The following is a 26,158-nucleotide window of genomic DNA, read 5'->3' on the forward strand; positions in this document are numbered from 1 at the left end:
GGTTATTTTGAAAAGGTTAAGGATTGCCTACATAAAGAGAAGATAGATATTAAATACCCAAGTTAATTCATACTCAGTACATGGTCAAAAAGCCTTCAGTGAGAGTTCTTTGGTTTCTTCTTCTTTTTTCAAAAAAAATTTTATAACAAGAAAAAAATCACATTGAGATCTAAATCCCTAATTTATCCAAGGTTCATTAAAACACACTCATTCATCAAATATGATTCAATCACTTTTATCATTAGATAGCAGGTTTTTTTTATTTATTTATTTTTAAATTTTTTATTTATTTATGATAGTCACAGAGAGAGAGAGGCAGAGACACAGGCAGAGGGAGAAGCAGGCTCCATGCACCGGAAGCCCGACGTGGGATTCGATCCCGGGTCTCCAGGATCGCGCCCTGGGCCAAGGGCAGGCGCCAAACCGCTGCGCCACCCAGGGATCCCAAATAGCAGGTTTAAAGACCAGAAGCATCTCAAGAAGTATGACTGGAGAGTCTATCTTAAGGAAGGTAACAGATCCGTCCATGGGTATAGGATCCCACATTATGAAAACCACCAAATGATCAGCTCTGAGTCTTGTCTCTCCTCTTTAGAAATTCAAATCTAGAAAAGTGACTTCAGTAGACACCGTGAAGGATCAGAAGCTGAACTTCCTTCATCCTCGGTTTTCTTTATTACAATAAAGTTTATTGAATAGTTTTTTGCATATAAAATTTGTATTTGTTTAGCTAGAAAAAAAGAATTCAAAATAATACTAAAAACCATCACCTGTATTGATAAAACAAAGGTATCTAAAGTTTTTCTTTCCTTATTAACTATATTATCTCAAAATTCTTCCTAAAATTCTCCTCCCACAAAAAGATACACATTTGGTGATGGAATTTTGCTTTGATTCATCTTGGTAAAAAAAAAAAAAAAAAAAAAAAGTATGCTATACCAGAAATGTTTTGAATTTTCTCTTGCTTCGAAGTTTTTTTCTTCCTATGTGAAATGATATAAAATAATGTAAGCTTCTGAAAAATATTCCTTTAAAAGAAAGCTACATGATCATGAAATTGAATCAATATGTTCCTTTAATGGTGAAAAATGTGCTAATTTAACCATATCAGGAAATATAACACAATTTGACATTAATAATAAATGCTAACTGTACATACAACTAACAAAATAATTTTGTTACTATAAATGAATTAACGGATTTTTGATTACCTACACTATAACAGTAATAATGTAGACTTTTAAAAATCAATCAACCTCCATCAGTTTATAGTTACCTTTGAAGTAAAGCAACATTCATATATGCCTCATGCTTAATTTTTATCATTTTGAAACTACAGATATTAAAAAGCTACATAAACACTTAGGAATGCAACCTGAATTTATATTCATTTAACTACTCACTAAAAATAATTAAAATCTCATCTCCATGTTTTGATCTGTGGCAAAGAAACCCATTATTTTACACACAGAAAAAAAAGAAGCCATTTATCACCAAAATGTCTAATCTCCTCTTCTTTGCTATTACAGCCTATCTTTTTTAGCATTGCCATTTGATCTCAACTTTTCCCCAGTTATAAACATTTTAATTTGATTTAAGTCGGCAGTTACTTATAGGAGACTGTCACATCTCTTCGAGTTATGCTGTAAATCATTACTAAAAGATTTACTTTTAGTATACTAAGACAGCTTTGCATATTTAATGAGGTCATCAGACACATGTTTGCTGAGGTTTAGTGATTGTGCAACAAATATAGGATGGCAATGAGAGAGAGCTGTGAAACCTCTGCATAGAGATTTCTAATACATTTTATTGAGTTATCCAAGAAATAATCACCCTGCTAAATCCAAGTTAAACACCTGATAGAATATTAGGATGTTTAATTAAAAATGAAGTTATGCTGTACATGTGGGTGATTTTACACAGTGGCTAAAAAAGAAGACCATGAAAAATTAATTTTGCTCAGTAGAAAATACACATAGCAGCCTCTTTGTGAAGTTGGTAAAAGGATTCAACCATTCCAGTAAGATAATTTATAAATAGACTCAATAAATTAGGGAGGGGGGTTAGGGGGGACCTCAATAGAGTAACAAGGGTTGGTAAATGTCAGGCACATTAAGATTGTCTTTCAAGAAACTAGTAAATCCTATTACTTCCTGCTCAGCAATACCATTGTGAGGGCTCAACCCAGGGCCACTGGGGCCAGGAATTAGTCTCCTTTCTAAGCTATCAGGCACCATCTAGCTCTAGCAGGCCAAAATTTAGATAAAATCTTGACAGTCTTGATGCTTTCTCTACCTTGGGAGAGAAAAGCTGCTGTGGTCTTCACTGATGAAGACAACAGAATTATTTGGCAGTTGAAGGGTGGGGAAAACAAAAAGAACAGACCTTATGAGAGGTAATTGGATAAATTCCTGATCATACAGCATGGAATAGGAAGGAAGGGAAAAAGGAAGGAAGGAAGGCAGGAAGGCAGGAAGGCAGGAAGGCAGGAAGGAAGGAAGGAAGGAAGGAAGGAAGGAAGGAAGGAGAAGGAAGGAAGGAAGGAAGGAAGGAAGGAAGGAGAAGGAAGGAAGGAAGGAAGGAAGGAAGGAAGGAAGGAAGGAAGGAGAAGGAAGGAAGGAGAAGGAAGGAAGGAAGGAAGGAAGGAGAAGGAAGGAAGGAGAAGGAAGGAAGGAAGGAAGGAAGGAAGGAAGGAAGGAAGGGGAAGAAGGAAGGAAAGGAGGAAGGAAGGAAGATAGGGAGGGAGGGAGGGAGGGAGGAAGGAAGGAAGGAAAAGAGAAACACAAGACTTTGAATCAGAAGACCTGAGTTCTAAATTGCAGATCAGTATCTATAATGAAACACCTTATATAAGTCACTTCACCCCTTCTGTGCCTCGATTATGTCATCTGCCATATGAAAGTTTAGGACCAGATGACCCCGAAGGCCTCTTTAAACCAATGTACAATAAAGTCCAGCAAATATGTATGCAGCCACATAATCTTTTACCTCCTCATTTAATTGGCCACTCATGCATGTCTTTATTTATTCACCAATATGTTTTGAATATTCATAAATGAACCAGATACATACTTCACCCCCATGAGACTCAACGCCTAGGGCTGTAAATGAGGTGAAGAGACGGAAAGACAAGAGGGTGAAAGCTGGGTAGATAAGCAGGAGACAAATCTTGAAGGGCCATACAGGTCATGTCAAGAAATGTGAGGTCAGATATTTGTGCTCAGATATTCTATGGAGAATTGACTGGAGAGAGATATACCCGAGAGCCCCAAACTACTGTAGTGCCAGCCAGAAGGCAAAGAAATAGACCCTAGTAAAGAGAATCAAAAGGACTTGATGAAAGGGGATAAGAGGTGGGTGATTCTTTCTTCACTGGCCAGCAAAACTTGGTAGATAAGGCCACTCACTGAAATAAAGACTAGAAGTGAAGAACCAGGGTTTGTTAATAGAAGAGGGAGAAGAGGTAAGCCAAGGGTCATTGAAATGATGTGTTCAGTGTGGGGTCTTGAGATCTAAGGTCCCCAAAGAAACATACAGGAAGATACTGGATATTTGCATCTGGATCACCTTCCACAGGTGGTGGAAGTTCTCCTTATGAATCATGGAAGATTCTCTTCCTAGTGGTTTTAACTATTTAGAAATTAGAGAACTCATACGCCATCTTTAAAAGCTCTGAATTCTTTCTGCAGAAAAAATGTACACATACATATATATTCAGGGACTTCATGGACCCCCAAAGCCCATCTAGAGACCTGCAGAGGTTCAGAAATTCCAAGTTAAGGATTCCCACCAGAGGTGGAAAGAAGGCAGTGGTTGAAAAGGAAGTAACTCAGTTCCTCCACCTGATTAGATGAGACAATGTTAAAAAATGGTTTGATTGTTTAAATAGTAGCAGCAATGCTAGCCAGAAGATATGGCAAAAAACTGGCCTAATAATCACAAACCAGTTTAATTTTCCTGGATATTCAGCTCAACTACATTTTTCAACCCCCTCAAGTCCATGTGATGAGTTCTTACCAATGGTATGTGAGAGGAAGGGACATGTATGTCATTTCTGGTCTGAGGCGGTACCAGTGGGGGTATATTCTCCATGCTTTCTCTGCGGTCCTCTTGTCTGTGGCAATAAAATCTCTGTGTTGGGCATGACTTCTTCATCAAATGGCAACAGCCAGGAGCCTGGCTTAAGCAGGCCTAATCATAATGCCCCTGAACCCTCCCCACCACCACATTTGACATATCAAACAGAGTGTGAATGAGCAAACACTTTTTGTAATAGTCACTGAGATTTTGTGACTTGATCTAAAACCTGATGTTAGTTACCTTTATTAATGAAGTAAATACCAATAATAACAATACCTCTCATATGTAAGAGCCATAGGTTAATAAAAATAATTTTACACTATCTCCTTTAGTTTTCTTTACAGCAACTATATTACCCTAAAATACCTATAGTATTTTATGTATTTATTCACTTTCCTACTTTAGACCCTCTAACTCAACTAGAATATAATTTCCATGCAGATAAGACCTCAGTTTTGTTCACTGCGAGACCCTGTTTCTAGATCAGTGCTCAGCATATAAAAGATGCTAAATAAATGTTTGTTGAATAAATGGGCGAACAGATTATTTCATGTGGTTCTCCTCTAAATTTATTTTTTAAAAGGCACAACTTCTATCTATAACTATGTCAACGAAAGTGATGGTGCTAGAAGGAACATTAGGATCTAACCTGGAGTAATAACTCGGACAGATACTTTGAGGCAAGTATTATCATTACAACTCCAGGAAGGAGACTGGAATGCCTTGCTTCTTAAATAGTGAAATGTGGTATTAGGCCAGGAGATGCTAGAAGGCAGAGACAAACTATTACCCATGTCTTAAAGCACCAACTTAACTCAACGGTACTAAGTTAAATATTTTCATATATTATGGAATAGAAATGAATGAATTTTTAGGGAAAAAGATGAGTTTTTTTTTTTTTTTTAACATGAGTTTTTGAAGAAATGCTATGTACCCTTGTGGTGGGCCTTTTCAGGATGGCCCTGAGTGAAGACATTTTCTCTCCTGGCAGTAGAAAGACTTCAGAAGAAACTTTGAAAAACGCTGATATAGATTTAAAAAAAAAACAAAAAAACAAAAAACCTGCCTTTAGAAGTAGAAAGACCTTGTATTCAGCTGTTAACTCTACAGCCTTCCAAAAAAACCTAATCATTCTGAACCCAATATTTTTGTTTACAAATGGAGGTAATACCTATCTTGAAAGAGACTTGTGAAGAGTAAGGTGATATATAGATAGTACAAGACACTGAGAAGTTATGCAACTTGCCCAAAGGCCATATAAAAAGCAAATGGTAGGACTAGACTTTGAACCCACATGTGTTCTGTCCTCAAAGCCCTTGGTTGCTATATTCAGTTACTTAGGGTAAGTCTGGGATTGCCTTCATATAGACTGAACGTTCAAAGATAATTAGAAAAAGTTAAATATTTATTGGGTTATTTTTAACTCCCTAGTTTTAAATTTTACATTGCTAAGATCAATCTTATTCCATTTCAGATTTTCACACTCTCATATGAAACATTTTTTTCTAGTGGAAGAATGATATGCAGAATTAGGCATGGCCATTATTCATCTCAGATGTTCTGGGACAGCCTTTATTTCAAAATTACACACTATGGAGATGTTCTGAAAAAGCCAGTATTTCTGTATCCAGACTCTATACTAGAAGCAGCACCAGATACCATATTCAGGAAACATGGTCACCACACACATGCAGGAGGACCACAGTGTACCTTGATGTGTTTGGGTGTACTGATGGAGGCCACAGCATAGAAACATTGCAGAACCGCTGCACTAGAAGTGCCTGATTTTGACCTAGTAAATCCTACGATAGTTAATTACCAGAATTCTGTATTTTTAACAAGTTTTAACAAGCCTTCTGGGTGAGTCACATGCATAATGGGTTTGGAACTCCTGATTTAGGAAATGAGTCCCTTAAGAATCTCACATTTCCAAGATGCCCACTATCCATTTTCTATTAGAGACCTTTGTAACCAAATAGTCACTGAAGTTTGAAGAATATCGCTTAGAGGTACTTATAGAAAGAAATAATCTAGTGATGCAAGCCCTTCTGTGGGCATCCTTCTGTGCACAGTGACAAGACCTATTCAGGGAAATTTTCACTTCCCAAATGGTCCAAACACTTTCTGTCTCACATTCTTATCTGTCAGCATTTTATTAAACCAGACGACTCTGTAAGTGGAGTGAGGACATGCACCATATCTATTATATAGAGATTTATGGAAAGTAATGTAAGATGGCAATCAGCAATCACTAGAGGTCGCAGCTTTCTCTTTGGGAGAATAATGGAATTTTTGAGGTCATCTACTATTAGAACCCACTAACCCAAAGCAATCAAAACTACTGTCAACCTGATTTTAATTTAAGAGCTAATATCCTCATGGCGTGTTTTTCAATTGACAAAGTATCTTAGCGTGGGTCATAAGATATATGCAGACTGTACAATTATATATATTATGTAATATATAATACATACATATCTATGTTTCTAATATTAGTATCCATCAGAAAGAGCGAGTTCAGAATGAATTTGGATGAGGAAATTAGAAAGTAGAAAACTTCAAATATTTTGTAAATAAATAACAATGAATGAATATTGAATGAGCTGTGCAAAAACATTAAAAACATTAAACATTCTCAAATGTGGATGCAGGAAGTAGTATGTCCTAGGAAGTGAGCTGGCCATAAACTTGAACTCTAGTCATCCAGATTCTGGGGAAAATGGGCTCCCAATGAATAAAATGAAGTATGAAGTCACAAAATCCTGCCCAATCCCACATACCTTTCTTTAAAAGTTCAATATTCTCCTAGTTATTATAGCTGCAAAACCTCCATAGAATGACTTTGGGAAAATGCCCAGTGAGTGCGCATCACTGAAACTTCCCACCTCCTCCCTCCCAGCGCTTCCTTATTAATAGTGCCATGCTTTGAGAGCCACTTGAAACTTGAAACATTATTTTCCTCATGGATTACTTTATACATAGGCGTAAAAATTCATTTCCTAGAAGATGGAATGATGTTCTTACCCGTTTCACAGCTGGGCCCGGTGAAGCCTTGCGGGCAGGCACACACATTAGCAGCAATACAAGCTCCTCCATTTCTACAGCCATCTTTGCAAAATGCTAAAAATAATTCAGATACATGACTTTAGCATTTTCAAGGTGTAGTTCAAGGTACTCCAAACCCAACTTTTCTTTATTCCTTTGGAGATGCGGACATCAAATTATATATGCTATTATAATCTCAAATTCATAGAAGATTTTTTCCACGAAGGTAAGAAACTTCAACCCATTTTGTAAAACAGTACTCTTTTCAACATTACAGAAATATTTCACCTGCAGAATAAAACACTACCTTTTCCTTTAACAAAAGACTAACTTCACATAACAGGAAGTCATGAGAATTAGAGTTGCATCTCATTGTAATAGTCTGGCTTGACATTAAAAAATGGCAACTATCCTAGAGTTTTCCCAAGGGGCAAACTACCATCTAGAGCCTGAGATAAAGAAATAGGCAATGATGGACTCCTATGAGACTCTGATCATTCTACACTGGCCGATGTGCCAAGTGGTAGAGAAATGCCCCATCTTTCACAAAGCTCTAAAAATCAGTTCAGTGATGAACTGGCCAATGGTAAGAGTTTGCTGTAGTGGTCTCAGAAGGAGCCTTGGATTCCTCTGCTGAGAACAGGTCAGGATCCAGGATCAAGAGCAAAGGCACTGAAAAGGCTGTTGTATTACAATGGGTTTGTGAGTGAGGGAAATTTTCCTATGATTAGGAAAAGGAGCCAAGATCTAGCCATGGCAAGGGTGATCTTTTGAGATGGGCTGCCTGATTCAAAGCAGGCGAGAAAAACAAGATGAGTAAGACTAAGTACCCTGAGATGCTTCTCTTTCCACTTGAAGCTTGTTCTCAGGGGCCATTCCCTCAGCCTGGCAAGGTCTTTAAAGGATGAATTAGACCAGCTTTTTCCAGGCACTGGAGTAAAAGCTTTTTCTCTTGTTTTTGGGCACGTGCTTCCTCTCCTTAGTTAGTTAACTTTCTCTGAGTGGTAAAATGTAGACAACTGAGATTCTGGTGCTGAGTTAAAGCAAGGGGCACATAGAAGCCATCTGGCTTTTCTGGCTGTAGGTCCTAATCTATCTTCATCCTAGACAAAAAGCTTACTTAGGTACCAAGGATTTGCAAGGAGTTTGAGAATGTAAACCTCCTAAGTAAGTATTAGAGGGTCCATCTACGAAACCGTGTGTATATCTTCCTTGGAATGATGTGTAAGGACACAGCGCAGGACTCAGTGATTCAGATCCTACATCTACACTACTTATCTCTCAGTGTTTGACCTTCCCAGCAGGATACACACATGAACTGGAGCATCTTTATTCAAGCAACCTATAGTCTGAACTTCAAGCGGAAATTCTGGATCCCATGAAAGTTCTCCTTCCTTCAAAGATTAGAATTACCTGTCAGCATCTGCTCATGATTGCAAGAGTTCGTTATGATCTAAGCTTTATTCTTCACATTAACAGAGATAAGAGTGAGAAGTTGGGCTCTCAGATGAAATCTTAACCGTTTTCCCCTGCAAATTCTCAGCATATCTGGGGGCTTTGAGGAAGTCCTAGGTGTTCAGTTACCCTATGCAATGGACTTTAAATGTCTGACACAGTGTCTAGCACATTGTTTTTTTTTTTTAGATTTTTATTCATTCATTAATGAGAGAGAGACACACACACACAGTGAAAGAGAGAGGCAGAGACACAGGCAGAGGGAGAAGCAGGCTCCATGCAGGGAGCCTGACATGGGACTCGATCCCAGGTCTCCAGGATCACACCCTGGGCTGAAGGCTGCACTCAACTGCTGAGCCACCAGGGCTGCCCATAGCACATTTTTTTGTAGCAAACTCCATGATAATGGGCACTTGTATTTGAGAAATGGGTAGTTTTTATACAAACAATAAGAAAAATCTATATGACATAATAATGACTATGGACGTTAGCCCATGAGAGTTTGTGCAAAAGAGAACCTCTATTTCCCTTGTGAAGTAGGAGGCAAGCCCATTTGATGAAGGAAAAGAGGGCATCGGTGAAAGAGTAAATTAGTGGATGGTGGTGCATGATTGCTGGAATATCCACTGATGAAAATGAAAATCTGAGCTCCATAGGCCTTTTAAAAGAATTACCGATTGGTACTGACAAACCAGTAAAAAATGGAAAACCACAACATAGAGGCCCAATTTCCCCAGTGAATTAGTACTCAAGAGCTCCAAAGAGAGTAGAGAAGAAAAACTGCCAGACTGATCCCAACAGAGATATTTCAAAGTGGATTTTGGTAGTAGAACAAATGGGTTGACTGCACTGCCAAAAAAAAAAAAAAAAAAATAGAGCTGTCACATTTAGATTGAAAAATTAGTATTGGAACCTGGGAGGAGACTGGCAGATTGAAAGAAAAGGAAGGGTCAGAGAGATTGAAGAACAAGAGTCATGGGAAGAACAGATTGGGCAGACTGGAAGCAGGAGGACTTGGGGTAAGACAAAAAAAAAAAAAAAAAGCTGAGGGATGCCTGGGTGGCTCAGTGGTTGAGCATCTGCCTTTGGCTCAGGCCGTGATCCCGGGGTCCTGGGATTGGGTCCCCCATCGGGCTCCCTGCATGGAGCCTGCTTTTCCCTCTGCCTACGTCTCTGCCTCACTCTGTGTGTCTCTCATGAATAAATAAATAAAGTCTTAAAAAAAGAGACAATAAAAAGTTGAAGTTTAAGATTTCACATGTGGAACGGTTCCGTACAATAGTGCTGGAGTATGATTATGGGTATGGTCTGCTGGACTAGAAGAGAGACAGAAACCACAGTGGTGGAGGTCAAGGACCATCAAATCAATATCGTTGAACAGTTTGGCCACTTAAACACCACCATAACCCGGGAGGGAGACTGTGAGCCACACTGCAAAGCTCTCAGTGGCTGCGGGAAGTACCCAGGAGGGAAATAACGGTGATGAGGAGCGGAGTGGGGGGAGGATGGACTGCATTACCCTAATGGAACAGGCACTAGTGTTTAAATCTTTTACCTTTGCATGTGGTTCCATTCCCCGTATAGCCTGGCTTGCAAACACAGTTGTGTCCTCCAACAGTATTGAAGCATAAGGCATTTTCATCACAGTTGTGCTGATTTGTGATACACTCATCATGTTCTGAAATGAGAAATACCATCTTGTTACTCAAGGCTAGATTTTCAAAGAGACTGCATTTTAAACTGTACCTGCATCTTGGTTCTTTCAAACACAGACCTACACAAAGTATATATTAAAGAAGAGCTCCTCTTTTTGAAGTATTGCATACTTTTCTGGACAGGCATACATAGTTTATACACTCACAAACCTTGAATGCAAAAGGATTTGGACAGAAGACCAAGAGGAAGAAGGGATGGAAGAAGAAGAGAGGCAAGAGTGTGGATAATTCTCAGAAGTGGATCCCAGAGCCACTGTATACAGTTGCTGTGGTTGTTATTCTCATGACATAAATCTGGTCCCTAACCTTTCACCCTGTAGCATGAAAAGGGTGCTAGGGAAGGATGTGAGAGTGTATTGCTTCATGAATCCTGGCCTGCAGGAAAATGGAGTTGAAGCTCTGGGAGTTAGGGTGCAGTTAACACCTGTTAACACCTACACCCCTACTTCCAGACACAAAGAGACACACGCAAACTACCGGGAGAATATCTGATCTCCGTAGGAAGTTCTCTCCTTCTGCAAAGAAAGCTCAGAGTTCTGTTAAAGAAGACAACTTGCCTTTTTGATATGTGCAAAGGCAAACTTTAAAACATACAATCAATATGATGCTTCCTTTCACTGTGTGCAACTTGACACTTCAGAAAGCACTGAATCATCTGATTCTCCCAGCACCCCTGTGAGAGAGGCAGAACCAATATCATTATGACCATATTAAAAATGAGTCAATAGTGGCTCAGAGCACATAAGTCGCCTGCCCAAGTTCACAGGAGTTATTAGGTAATGTTGGAATTCTAGCTCGGTGTTCAGCAAAAATATAAATGCAGGGAATAAAATGCAGGGAAAAAATATAAATGCAGCGAATATGAGAAAGAAAACAGATCTGACATCAAAATCCAGATGAGCAGGAAATGAAATGTAAGTGAGGAAATTTATACAAACTAGTTCAGCAAAATCCCTACTGGCACTACTTATCACTTGGTCTCTTACATAAATACTACTTAGACCTAAAATTAAAAATATATTTTAATCCACTTATATTAACTGAGCTGTTAATTCACTAGGAAATAAATCATCAAAGCAAAAAAGATATATTTGCTCTTCATTTTAGAACTCTGTATTCTAGACAATATATGTATTATTCCAGACAATATATTGTAATAGTAATGTATCTCTAATTTTGAAAAAAGTTGCTTTGGGCATGTTGGAATTAGACTAAAATCACTTCATTCAACTACTAAAATAGAGTGCTATTTTTTTTTCAAATAAAGATTAACATCTTATACCCTGTGTTGTATCTAAGCACAAAGTTCTAATAGTTTGAACTATAGCTCTGTAACAAAATTCTTAGACGTTATTCTCAATAATCTTTCAGAGAAAAGAGAGCTCTCAATCATTAAGGTTTTAGAATTGCATGAATAGATATCTTATCCTCCAAATCCCTGGCTGAGTTTCCAAATTGTACAAAATTCCACCTTTATCATCTAGTATCAGAAACTTTCAGTTTTTATAAATTCATGCCTATCGATGATAGATTAGAAAGTACCAAAAAAAAAAAAAAAAAAAGAAAGTACCTGGATTACACATGGGTCTCCTGATAGGGGCTACCGTTGGACCACTATAAAATTTCAGAGGGACAGGAATGGGCAGTCTACCTTCCTCTGGGTTGGGCTGCCTGAAGCAAAATAAATCTACACTCTGAAGTTTGCACCTGCTGCCAATTTTCTTCCCAGTGCAATTCAAAGTGCTGCAGTTAATCCATAAATCTCTATATGGACAGCCGTAGGCTCTTTAAAGACAGCTGCTGATTGATTTGATGCTGTTTTCATCTCTGCCTTGGTTGTCTTCTTAATTAGACGGAACTCACTGGGCAGAGGAGGGACCTAACAAGATGCAGTTTAGCACCCAGTATGATAATTCCCGTACACTTTAATTAATTACACAACTCGGTATCTGGTTACTGCTGTTGTCATTTACTCCCAAGGTCACTGAAGTGAGTAAGCGTGCTTCTGAGCAATCCAAGTTTCCAAAGACAGTTTTCAGGTTTGGAAATACACCCATGCACACTTTTACCCACATCGTTCCCTGTGCCTGAGGTGCCTGCCCCACGGATTCTCCAAGCAGACTCCTACCACTTCTAAAGATCACACTAACAAGGCTTATTTTATGTACAAATACCTTTCCTCCCCCTACTGCAGAGTTAGGGACTGCTGGCTATTTTCCCTAGCAGCACATACAAGGCCCTGTTACCATATTTTATCAGAAATGTCTATTTCTTCTTGATTCTCCATCTTCATGCCCTACTGGGAACTGTTAATTTTTGGACAAGAATTTTGTATTTTTTAAAAACATTTTATTTATTTATTGGACACAGAGAGAGCGAGTGTGTGCACAGCAGAGGGAGCAGCAGAGAGAAAGGGAGAAGCAGGATCCCTGTGGAGCAGGGAGCCCAACATGGGGCTCAATCCTAGCACCCTGGGGTCATGACCTGAGCTGAAGGCAGGTGCTTAACTGACTGAGCCAGACAGGCATGCCAAGAATTTTGCCCTATTTTTAGTACTTCATTTCACTTCAGCATTCAAACGATGTTTCTTAAATAAATAATTAAAAGAATAAATGACCAGAGGACTAAAGCTAGGAAATACTTCCTCTACCTTTATAATTTAAGCTAATCCCAATTTGTTCAGTTGTAGACAAGATGCCACATAGGAGGCCACCAAAAACCTAAACTGTGTTTTTTTCCTTTCAACTAATTTACTATGGTGATATTCTATTTGGGATATTTCAAATATTAATTAAGGTAGCAAGACACACTTTGAAAACAGAAAGTATTAATTCCTTTGCATGGTCACTTTAGAATTTTTCACACTACTTAGAGTTGGTTACACTTACTATCATCAACGAACAGTAAATTGTGACCTTAGAAAAAGTTTTTAAAAATGCCTATGTCTCACAGAAGAATTAACTTTAATTTGATAGCCCTTCACAAAACAGAATGTGAATGAGGCAAGGAGCAAATATTCTATAAGGTCGTCTCAATAAATAGTTAATTATTGCTGCTCTCTCTCCAGTTTTGGTCAAATGTCAACTTCTTGCCCTTTCCCTGAATCACAGATCCCTAAGGACTCCACCAGTAGCCCACTAGTCAGTCTCTCCTTTTTTTAATACTTCCTCCAACATTTGTAACATATAATAGATTAAATAAGGAGGGAAATATTAAGATAAAATCTAAATCAATATCATGTGGCAGTGTTTGAGAAGAGTGCGGCAGGATGCAGCAGTAAATGAATTCCAAGTTTTACTTCACATATATTGAAAAGCAGACATTTCAGATGTGATGTTCATAATATCCAGTTTCAATGCTATTTTCACATCCTCAGTTAAGACTTCCACTGTTTTCATGTACTTGAGAGTCCAGGTAAAAGCTGGGATTGAAACCAAATACAACTTTCTGTAACTGGTCTTCATTAAAAATATCAGCATATGATTATTTTAACCAAAATTGATCACATTTTGTATCGATACATTTTAAATTTAAATAAAATGGAAAAAACCAACATTCAGGAAGAAAACACCACACTCAACAGTACTAAACAAAAGTAATGTAGTTGTCAATCACCACAGTATGTTACATGTAGAATCATTAATCTTACAGGGATAGCTGGCAAAGAATTGTTCTATGTGGCATAATTTGCTATGCATCTTTATGTACTCTGTAAAACTGATTTCCTACCAGTGACAAGGGTCAATATATTCAAATTTCTCTGCAGAAAAAAAAGTGATAATATATACACTTGGACTTATCTAAATGCAAATGTCACATAGAACAATAATACTTTAGTTTCACTGATCAACTCCTAACCTGAGTAGCTTAATGTCTCAAATCATTTTAAGACTCCATACCTAACAGGTCATCGGTCATAGTTACATACAGTTGGACTTAAATTGAGCTTGAAATTTGGTATTCATATTGAGCTGTTTCCAGAATGAATGTACTATCTAGAGACAAAAATGGCCACGTTAAAATTCATACAGCTTTTCTTACTATGTTTTCAACACAGACATACAATACACATAGCACATGTTCTGTTCAAGAATTTCACTATGACACAAAATGCAAATACTACGGGAAATAGGAGCAAAAAGTAATTTAAATATAGCTACATCTTAGTTCAATCACATGCAATTTTCTTCAAGGTCCGCCGTGTACTACAATTTGCTTGGGATTAAAAATATGATTATAAAAATATGTGATTATACATGGTAGCTCCCTCAAAAAGCTTCTAGTTTAGTTGGGTAGATAAGACAAAAACACAAAAGCCTTTAATATGTGGCTTTGTTATGAAAAAGACCAAAGTGAAGAAGAAACTCCTGTTTACAGAGAGCTTCAGAGATCAAAAGGAAAAGAAATCATTTCTCATTGGGTCAGACAGGAATTCAAGACTGACTTCATGGAGAATGGAGCATTTGATGTGGATGTTTTTATGTGTGTAGGGAAGGTGCCGACTCCAATTGAAACAGTACTTCTTTTGTTTTTGGAATCTCGAGGCTCTTACACATTTGAATGAACCTGAATGATTTGTAAAAACCGTAGCTACAATTCAGGGCTTACTGCATACCACGTACTTCGTAATATACACTAATTCATTTAAATCTTCATGTTAATTGGGAAACACTATCATTATTTAAAAAAAAATTAAACTGGGCTTGGGGAGGTCAAGTAGCTTGCCTGAGATCACACAGCTGGTAAGGGTAGAGCTGTGAATCACAACATCTGACTGCAAGAACTAGCCAGTGACTGGCATGCAGTAGGACTGCCTGACACATTTAATGTGTGTGTTTTCCCTAATCTATTTTTTTAAAGATTTTATTTATTTATTTATTTATTCATGAGAGATGGGGGGGCGGGCAGAGACACAGGCAGAGGGAGAAGCAGGCTCCATGCACAGAGCCTGATGTGGGACTCAATCCCAGGACTCCAGGATCATGCCCTGAGCCAAAGGCAGGCGCTAAACCACTGAGCCACCCAGGGATCCCCTCTAATCTATTTTTTATATCCCAGTGTTCTCCTTTGCAATTGTCCAGAGGCTTTGGTTTTTAATATTTATACCATTTAACATCTTTTCATTATATATGGAGTTCTCCATTGCTTCCCAACTAGGAAGTTATCTCTCTTTTTTTTTTTTTTGCATTATTTGGTATTCTTAAGACATTAAGAGCATTAGTAAAATTATAGAAGTCCTTAGGGCAAAGGACTGAAGTAATTTTCTGTTCATACTAAAATCTGTATTTTCACAAGATTGAGGGAAGTTTTCAAAAGAAAAGTAAGATACCTAGAAGGTCAAGTACAAACACTTGCGAGACAAAGTGACTAGCTCCTAGGACTTAGACTCAAGCATTCATTCCTCCAATGCAAAAAATCTCTGGAAGTTCAACATTAATGCAGTTTGGCAAACAGACACCTCCACTATCCAAGAGTTCTCTCCTCTGACACCCAGCCAGGCCCTGGCAACAAAGTCCATTGCTTTTGGATAATACTGCTTCACATCCCCCAGCAATCTACTAGATCCTCTGACACTTTTACACTCTAGATTCTGCTCTTCTGGTAAGAGATTATAATACACATTCACTATCCTCAGAGAATCTTTCTTTTCCTCTGATGGATTTTTTTTCAGTCACAAGAATCATATTGTCTATGCTGCATCTTCTATTCTCCTGTCCAAATTCCAGAAATGTTGGGAAAACAGCAGCTATCAGAACATATAGGTTTAAGTGCCACAAAGAAAGCTTCTTTACTTTCCCTGACCCAAGTGTTTCCTGGAATATAAATTTACAATGAGTAAATTCTTTCTTAGAATGTGGCAGGATATGGCTCTAGGCATGGTGACAACCTACCTCAGGTCTTAACTATTATCTGCTTATTAGAGGCCTGGGAACAAGCTCCCTCAGGCTTAAGCCTGAATAAATCGGAGCAAGAAGACCCACAGAAGCGTAATTTAGGAGTTGTTAAATAAAGCCATCAAACTACTTGTTTAGAAGGATGATTTACCTCAAAAACATAGAGTTACTTAGTCATTTTCCTCTTCTATATTTCTGTAGACTAGATTGCTTGCCGTAAGGTATCAATGAGGTTGCAGAAACTCATCCATGAATTTCACTCATATGTGTTCCTACCAAAGTAAGTAGTTACCTACACCAGCTGGTAAAGAACATCAGAACAAGATAGCCCACCAGTCTGCGACACCAAGGCCTCTTACTGCACTCTAAAAAGAATGGCAACATTGTGAGTCCTCAGATAAAATATGCCATTTCTACTTATGAAATTAAATAACACTTTGGACTTGCCCACAGTCCCTTACTACATTGACACAATAATCATTCTATGGCAGATCTTTGCAAAGATTGAGCACAGACTGAACTTAAAGAATGTTCTGTATTACAATTCAACAAATGGTAGATGATTTGGGGGGTCTATCAGAAAGAACTGGAACTCCTTCTTTACCTCACCCTCCTTCCTTCCCCTTGATATTTAGTAGTCTGGTATACAAAGACATTGGGTTTGCTGGCACCAGCAATACATTTCTCTGCAATCAGAACATGTATGTCCTAATGACTATTGACTCTTGGGGACATTGTTACATTCATTGAATGGTTTAAAATGTCTCCCATCAACTGTTCTATACTAGGATCATAACTAAATATAAAGGACAATGGAGAAAAAAATGAGAAAATGACATACTATTTTAATGATCAATCGCAGGGATGCAGTATGATATGTAGGTTTTCCAGACAGGCTTGATTTTTTAAAAATATATTTATTATTATTTATTTATTTATTTATTGGAGAGAGAAAGAGAAGAGAGAGCATGCATGAACAGGGGAAGGGGCAGAGGGAGAAGAAGGAGAAGCAGATTCCCCATTGCATGCAGAGCCCCACTCCAGGCAGATCCCAGGAGACTGAGACCATGAACTGACCCAAAGTCCAACGCTTAACTGACTGAGCCACCCAGGTGCCCTACACAGGCTTGATTTTTGGTGCCATTGTCTCCTAGTTCTCCCTGGCTTTGAGAAAATAAGCCAATCTTTCTAAGTTTAAAATGAAGAGATTAAGACCTACATGAGAGAACTGTTGTAAAAAGTACACTTACATGATGGATGTAAAGACCCTGGCAAAGAATAGTCACTTGATAAATATTAGTTGCTTTCTCATTTTATTATCTACTTCAGTGGAAAATTTCTTTTGCCTCTATTAGCTAAATAATGTCCTTTCTTTTCTATTTCAATTCTGTGGAGAAAATGTAGATGTCTCACAGAGCTTTCTCTTTTCATACTCTTTTCTGAAATCAAATGCATTTTGGACATTTCTTTGATTTTAAAACTTACTACTCTCTATGGTTACATCAAGGGGAAAAAATGCCTGCTATCATACTTACCAAAAGCTATTCACTTTGTTTCTTACAATTACCTTTGTCACTTTATATTACAGAGAAAAATCTACCACAATGCCATTTTAACAGAAACCTAATTTTAACACTATTAAAGGGACTACAAGAAATTATACTTTAACCCTATTCAGTGTCCACATTGGCAGCAAACCCACTAACACTCATTTTTAACACCCAAGTATTTTTAATTCACTAGTCACGTTTCCTGTTCACTGACCACACCAATTCAATACTGACTTCTTGTTATTCTTCATTTTGTTTGGCAACTAGGAATTTGTTCAGACTTCTTTTCCCTGACATGCTTGGTTTGTTTTCTTCTAGTCCTTTCACTCGTAAGCTCAGTCACTCTTCCTAATCCTTATTTGATCAAGAATCTTAACAACCAAAGCACACTCAAATTTCCCCTCTATCTTTACAATAGTTTTGCAAGGTAATCCAAATTCCGATTTTACAGCAAAAAAAAACCTTGCTTTGCTTTCTTCTGGCATTTCATGAAATAATCTTTGTCTAGATACATTGTTGGGCACCCGGATTCTTATGTTTGTATACAGATGATTTATACTTTTTCTTTCAAGGCATTTATGGAGCTTCTCTATGTGATTCGAGTGCTCTGGAAGATGCAAGGCTACATGAACACCATGGGGTTCATGACCTCAAGAAACTTTTGAACCATCATAGGATTGGTGATATAAATAGATAACCATGATATATTCTCAAAAGTGTTCAGTGCTTTAAGAGAGAAAACAATAGTAAAAATAATGACATTAGCTAATTATTGAGTGCTTACTAGATGCTAGGAAGCACTGTACTAAGCATTTCATATGCATTATACCCCTCAGTCTTCACAAAAACCTTTCCTGGGAGGCACTATTATTATTCCTGTTCTATAAACGGGAATCTAGAGCTTTCTTAGAGAAAATATATATCTTGCCCAATATCGTGTAGCTAGGAAGGACAAGGCTAGGATTTGCCTTCAGGGTTTAAAAAGCTACAACCTGGGCAGCCCTGGTGGCTCAGCGGTTTAGCGCTGCCTTCAGCCTGGGGTGTGATCCTGGAGACCAGAGATCGAGTCCCACGTCCGGGTCCTTGCATGGAGCCTGCTTCTCCCTCTGCCTGTGTCTGTCATGACTAAATAAATAAATTCTTAAAAAAATAAAATAAAAAGCTACAACCTATAGATGATCTCATGAGGCTTAATGAGGGAAGGGTCTAGGAAAGTATTATGTAGGCAATAGGCCAAACAAGTGAGTCTTGAAAAAATGGGAAGGGTTTTAACAGGAAAAGGGGAAAATGGGGAAGAGCATTCTGTACGGTGAGAACACAGGTCCAACAGGTAAAAGCATGGACTATGGCAGGGTCCTGAAGTGGCTGAGCTGGCACAGGTCATGACCGTAAGGGAACAGTGAGGAAATAAGTGTCTATAGGAATACATGATTTTATCTGGCAGGCAATAAAAAGCCACTTCCAGCTGTACAATAAAAGGTGGCATGATAAAACAGGGGTTGATTTTTAGGGAATTAACAACACAGAGGAGGAGAGACCAACCCTCCTTAACAAAGTGGGTGACCTAATGGAAGCCAGCATCATTCTCTCTCTTTTAAGTTCCTCTTTCTTCCTTTGATTCTTCTCCTTTTGAGTCAGAATTAGGTTATTACTGGGAGTTGAGACAGGAGTCTGTACAACATTGAGAGGTGAAGCAAAAGGGTAAAGAGGAGGAGAACAGAGGAAAAGCAAATAGAATCTGAGTGCTTACCACCTGGCAAGCACTGTGCTGAGCAATGTATATATGCCGCGTAGGGAAGTACCACAGGACACAGAATAGTTGGGAAGCGAGCGCCAAATCATAAGGTTCAAATCCCTTTAAGGCGGGAGTCTTGTCTTAGTCATTTTCTTCATCCCTATCCCTATGCTTTTGTGGAACACAATCATGTTGAGGAGAGGGACAGAATAATGGACAAAATCATGGTGGAAGAGGAGTAAACTGAAACATAGAACTGATGGATGAATCACAGTAAATCAATTTTTGAACCAAGAGGAAGAAAGACTTTGAAAATAATGCATGTTTCAAATCTGGGTGACTGGGAGTGAGACAGTAGTGAGATAAACAGAGGAGTGGGTCTCGTACTTTTGGGAACTTTGTTATTCTTGTTCATGTTTCAGTCTCGTCTGGTTTGGTTTGCTTTGCTTTTTAATGGCAAAGAAAGAATTAAGAAGTCAAACTACAAAAGCAAAGTCGTATTAGGAAATTCAATTTACTCTATTGATGGTGACAATAAACTTAATAAATACTCCCCACCCCAAATCTGCCAGATAACCACCTAGACAGCATACCTTAGATCTAATTCATCAATTATCCCTGACATCCACGTAATGACGGGCACAAATTGGTCTCCAATGGATATTTGTTAAAGAGTGAATCAGTAAACTATAAAGTGTAACTCAGTCAAATACGCGAAAACAAACATTAGAGATTTGCTAATGCACAACATTCCAGATAGTCTACAGTGACAGTTTGTACATCTGCTTTCTCTTCCTTCCCCTCAGCAGCTATGGGGCTCTCTCTTCAAATGCCTGCCCCATCCTCAGTGCCTCACCCATGGCACATCACCCTATCAATAACTTCACAGAAGACTATCAGGTCATCAGGAAAGAACACCCTCAGATTTCCCACCCACAGATGAATCTGTAGCTAAATCCACCCTTAAGGTTTTCTTCTTCTCAAACCAGGAAGCTGGAGGCCTCTTCTCTTCCCTTCCTCCCACCCACCACATCTGGGGACCAATTCATCTGGGTTCTACTTCCTTGGCTGTTCTCATTTCCATACTCATTTGTCTCTCCATCCCATTGCTCTTCAGTTGCTCAAATTTGGACACAAAATATTTCCTTTACCCTTGAAATATTGCAATAGATTCTTGATAACAATACTGCCTCCAGTTTTGTTCATCTCCAAACCATTACCACAATGACATTTCAAATAAAATCTGATCTTCTCTATCTCTCTCTTCTCCATTCTCTCTTCCCCTCTCAAGGTTTTTTTAGAGACATGCCATGGTCCTTACTAGCCCTGAAGGCACTGCTTACTCACCAAGGCTTTCATTATGATACATTGTTCTCACCAAAGTGCACCCCTTAAAACTCCCCCATTGCATTATTTTAAAATATCACTTACTGAAACTCTATTAAAGGCCAAGGATCATACCAGCCATTTACTGTATATTCCTCATGTGTCCTTGCTTTTTGCCAGGAAAGTTCTTCATTTTCTTTGTCTAACTCACCTCCCATGTGAACCAAACAATACCTCCTTCTTCAGAAAACTTTCCTTAAAATTGAGATGAGCGCTTGGGTTCAATTCCATTATAACACTTGAAAGCTGAATATATAGTAGTTAAGAGTTTGGACTTTGGAGTCAGGTTGCCTTTGATCAATCTTAACTCTGCATTTTACTGCCACATCTTGGGCAAATCATTTATCTCTCTAAATCACAGGTTCCTCCTCTGTTAAATGGACCTAATAATAGTATACAAGTAAAATCTTCAGCAGGATCTGGGACAGTACTCTAAAGTAATCAAACAAATGTTTTTGTACTGAAAGTATGACTATTCATTTCAAATTGGATAAACGAAGATGAGAAAGAGCATCCTATCAGATTAAATTTTTCTTCCAAGTGAATTTTAAAAATAAACAGGGAACTTCTAGAGCTGTCTGGTCTTTGGAGCTCAGAACTGGATATAAGGGATTGTTACCCTATTTGTTCCTCATGGAGTTGCAAGAATTAACTGATGTAATGCATGGAAAGCACTTAGAATAATATTTCATGTTAGTATTAGACTAGGCCTTATCACACTGTCAAGGATTATTCATTCTCTCACCCACTCCCTGTTAGCCAATATACTCCTTGAGATAGAGAATTTTTATCACAGATCTTTGAATCCTCAGTTCTTGCCATACACCTGACACATTTTAGGCACTTGCTAAATGTTAAAGAATGAGTAATATTTTTAAATATTTTTTAAATATTTTAAAAAAATCAATCTATTTTTAAAATCAATGTTTTCAGTTTCTCAGAATATTTCACATCCGATATTATATTCACCCAAAATCCATGTAACATGTCTGGGATTTATCATTTAAAACAGTATCTATGCAATGCTTAAGAGACCATGACACTTAACTTCACCGAAGGAAAAGGTCAAGCTTGTTGCTCCTGTTTTCGTGTCAGTGCTGCCCTTAAATTTGGTATGGTACGTGTTCTTCCATTTATTTAGATTTATTGGAAAGAAAGGAAAGGTGATCATTAAACTAGTGAAAATCTGCTGGAGAAAAAAATCATCACCTAACTCCATGTGATTTTTTTTTTTTCACTGAAAGCTCTTAAGGCCTGTTCTGCTTTAATACCTACAAAAAGCCCCAATGATATTAAAGAGTATATTCAACAAACTATACCAGAACAAGTGTCTAAAAACAACATACATATGAAAAAGGAGCTTTTAAAACATAAAATTATCAGGGTGCCTGGGGGGCTCAGTTGGTTAAGCATGGACTCCTGATTTCAGCTCAGGTCATTATCTCAGGGTTGGGAGATCAAGCCCTGCATGGAACCTGCTTAAAATTCTCTCTCCCACTCCCTCTTCCTGTCTCCCTCTCTAAGAAAATAAAAAATAAATAATAAAACATAAAATTATCTAAAAGAAACAACCACAATATTTCAACCTAGACAGTCTTCCCCACTGCAGTTTCAGATGACCTTAGAAGAGTCCCACAATTGGATCAGATACTGTATTCTGACCTTTTATCTTCTTACAGAAAATAAAATAATTCCTCAGATTTTAAAGGGTTGGGACTATGGGACAAAGGCAATCCATCAACCTTTCACTCCGTGGCTTCATTTTTAAAATGAGCTTCATTACAAAAATCCACCTCTTAGGGCTCGTTATTTGAGTCTCTACCACAGCAAAATACAAGATAGAAGTCCATTTTCTAGTCTGAACTATTACATATGTTATTTTCCATATCCTTGATGAAACAGGAGATATGGATATCTTTTGTGCACTTTTATTTCATGCTTCTATATGTACTGTGTATAGTGCATGCAATTCTCTCTGACATTTTAGAGCTAATATCTTTTATATCTTTAATATTTCCTATTGCAATAAAGTTTATTGATATTATAAATATGAGTCAAGTTCTATGCTTAGAGTTGTGACGGTTATAAGATAAATGAGAGAATTCTTTTCTGGAAGATACTTATAGATGTTGCTTTCTCATAAAAATAATACACGTAAATGTACATCTTTATGTGTGTTCATAAAGATATCTGCGTGTGAATATATTATACAAGAGCGTGTGTGTGTGTGTGTGTGTGTGTGTAGACATGCATATGTATGTATATAACCTCTCTACGCTGGATGTGTAAGGATGTTAGGTAGCAAGATGGTGACTCATTTACACCTGTGTTTTGTTTAGTTCTTGAGAGGCAGGAACCAATTTAGGAGTATAGCAAAATCTTTTTTTCTGTCATTGAGAAAGCCACCTTTTTTAAGATCCAAAAAGGATTTTCTCTTCTGATGATATGGTTAGAGTGCCTCTTCTCTCTGTATTATACCCTTTCCAAGAATTTGAAATGGCTTTTACTCTAAACCTCATTTTGAATCACTCACTTTTACTTGATGAGTTCCCTTCAAATGCAGTAATTCTTTTCTCACTGTTTCTCACCACGGGGGCTCTCGTCCCAGGAATCACTGAAAGTGTTCAGAGGAATTGGAGGAAGATTTTCATCCACCAACCCGTCATCATTCACCTTCCGGGGTAGCGTGCACCCCAATTCAACAAGCCAACAGTTCTTCCCTTCTTACGCTCATTATTTGTCCTTTAGCCTCTGGCCTCTGAGATCCCAATCAGACTGCTGGCTGGATATGAACAGAAATTTGACCTCAAGACCGGAAGATGTTGCTCAAGCAACAGCTCAAGCAACAGCAACCACTGCCTCAAGTGGCAAGTGAGGAAGAATCCTGATCCCACCTGTCCTCATTCTCCCTTCTCTTTCTATGACACATCTTCTGACATCTCGGCTTCCTGCCCTTGCTTCCAAACTGCAAGCTTTACTTACCCACCTCTCCAATAGACTCATCCTGCTTTCTTTTATTCTTCACAGTAGCAATTAAAAGTTTTAAAAAATTATAACTTGTAATCTTCTCCCTGACTGCAAGTGTATATTTTAATTACAATCAGCAATGTCCCGCTCTGGGGAAAACATTTGCTCTTTGTATTCACTGCTCTCATTCTTCCCTCCTCTAATTATACCCAGCACCTCCCTCATCTCTGCCTTCTTTCCTCTCCTCCCTTCTCTGGGGGCCTGGATGGAGTACAACTGGCACGGAAATATATTTAAAGGCTCCTGCTTTTAGTGTTACTTAAACACGTTCCACGTATCTTCCTTCCCACAAATGATAAGAATCCATTCACTCATTCAGAATGTTCCTGTAAGATAAAGTGGGACAAAGGAGGGAGGCAAGGGGCAAAATGGATATATTTACAGTCACCAAGGAATGGCTGCTGGTGTGAGTAGCATCCTGGGGCTCTGTGGCAGATCGACCGAGTTGAGTAGGACCTACTTCTCTGTTGACTGGTTCTGCTTCTCTGTCTTCTAATCTGGTGTCTGCATGCTCCATCCTCACCGCAGTAGACTCCAAGACAAAATGATAAACTAAATATGGGCCCGATATTTGTGTCTTCCCAAAGTTCATATGTTGAAGCCAAACCCCCAGCGTGGGGTTTGATGATTAGACAGGAGGGGTGGAAACTTCAGGAATGAGATTAACACCTTTACAAAAGAGGCCCTAGAGGGATCCCTCATCTCTTCCACCATGTGAGGACACAAGGAGAAGACAGTCATCTATGAACCAGGAAGTGAGCTGTCACCAAACAAGAAACTGGCCACCATCTTCATCTTGGACTTCCCAGCCTCCAGAACTATGAGAAACAAATGTTTGTTGTTTAAGCCACCCAGTCCATGGTATTTTGTTTATAGCTGCAGCAGACTAAGACACTCACTCAAAATGATTATTTTGAAAGTGGGACATGACTATTCTTAAAAGTCACAGAGCTATGAAAAACAAAATGATTGGATTGTGATTGGAAACCTTTGAGAAACAGAATTCTCTAGAAGAGAAGATGTAAATCATTCAGATATATATATTTCTGACTAACAATGTTAGGAAAAAAATCAATACTGATCAGACACACACACACACACACACACACATATATATATATATATATATATATATATTTTCAGGACAGAAAAATAGGAGCACAGAGATTGATTTGTCCTATTTCTTTAAATTCCCATTTCCTTTGGTACTACCTAATTGCTTTAGTGGCTCAACACCTTTGCCTAACCTGGTTTCTTAGTGTGCTATGCTTCCCTCTATCATAGCACTGAATACCCCGGATTGCAGTTGTCTATTTAGTTACCACTCTTTGCTTCTAGGTTGAGATCCCCTTGATGACAAGGAAGATGGGTTTTGTTTTTTTTGCGTCCAACTGACGTAACAAAGAATAGTTAGAATTAGCCCTGGTGTATGGACACCAATCAACTTCCTAGCCATCCCTAACACCCTTTACCCTCAAGTAAAGGCAGTGTGTATATTTGAAGTGCAAATCCAGCTTCAAAAGTCAGAGATATACGGAGCTCAGCTCTGAAGTCAGACATATTATTACCATCAAGCTTTCTGCACGTACCCCTGCTATACCCTGAGCGCTTGGCAGTGCTTGACTGGAAATTAATGCTCCTTCCATGTTCGTTGATTGAATGTTTTCAGGCATAAAAAATGAATCAGTTTGGCATGATACACCAAGAGAAGAGAAAATTCCATCTAGAATGTTATAAGAAGCTCCTGGCCTGAATACCAAATACTTGTAACAAAAGGCTTTCTTCAGGTCTAATTGGATTTATATTCCTAAATTCTCCTCTCTCTGTCCCCATTGAACAATTCTAGAGAAAAACCCCTGGAAAAGTTTTCATTATTCCATATTTAATCAAATCTAGCAACATGTTATCATATCTCAAAATCTTTCCTGAATGGAGTTGAAAAACTCCAGTTTGCCAGCACAAATGAAGTCACTCTTCGCACTTTTTCCTTCCTTGAGATTTTTCCCGCCAACCCTCTGTTATCTAAGGTAAAGTGGAACTCAAAGGTAATTTTTAAGAAAGAAGAAATGATATTAGAAGAACCTCAATCATAATCAAGAATCTTCTCTAATATCCCTACAAAGTATTTTCCCTATAAGTTTGAAATTGCATGATATTTTTAACTGGCCACACAAATACCAATATATTGGAGCGTATTCTGTTAAAATGCAAATATATCCACCTCTAGCCTTATTTCATACAGCAGGCAGAATGATTCTTTCAAAACTT

The 26,158-nt window shown here is 38.2% G+C and overlaps 1 protein-coding gene across 2 annotated transcripts in view; it reads right to left on the reverse strand.

Annotated features, from left to right (window-relative positions):
* NELL2 (neural EGFL like 2) overlaps window positions 1-26,158 on the reverse strand; it is a 324,517-nt gene that overhangs the window by 86,479 nt on the left and 211,880 nt on the right. For both annotated transcript variants that reach the window (XM_055318667.1, XM_055318666.1), the window contains 2 exons: window positions 10,139-10,261; window positions 7,108-7,203 (listed from right to left, as the gene is read on the reverse strand). In XM_055318667.1, coding sequence (XP_055174642.1) covers window positions 7,108-7,203; window positions 10,139-10,261 — 219 coding nt within the window. The remainder of the gene's footprint in view (window positions 1-7,107; window positions 7,204-10,138; window positions 10,262-26,158) is intronic.

This window comes from Nyctereutes procyonoides, unplaced genomic scaffold, assembly GCF_905146905.1.
Source record: "Nyctereutes procyonoides isolate TBG_1078 unplaced genomic scaffold, NYPRO_anot_genome, whole genome shotgun sequence".
Taxonomy (NCBI): Eukaryota; Metazoa; Chordata; class Mammalia; order Carnivora; family Canidae; genus Nyctereutes; species Nyctereutes procyonoides.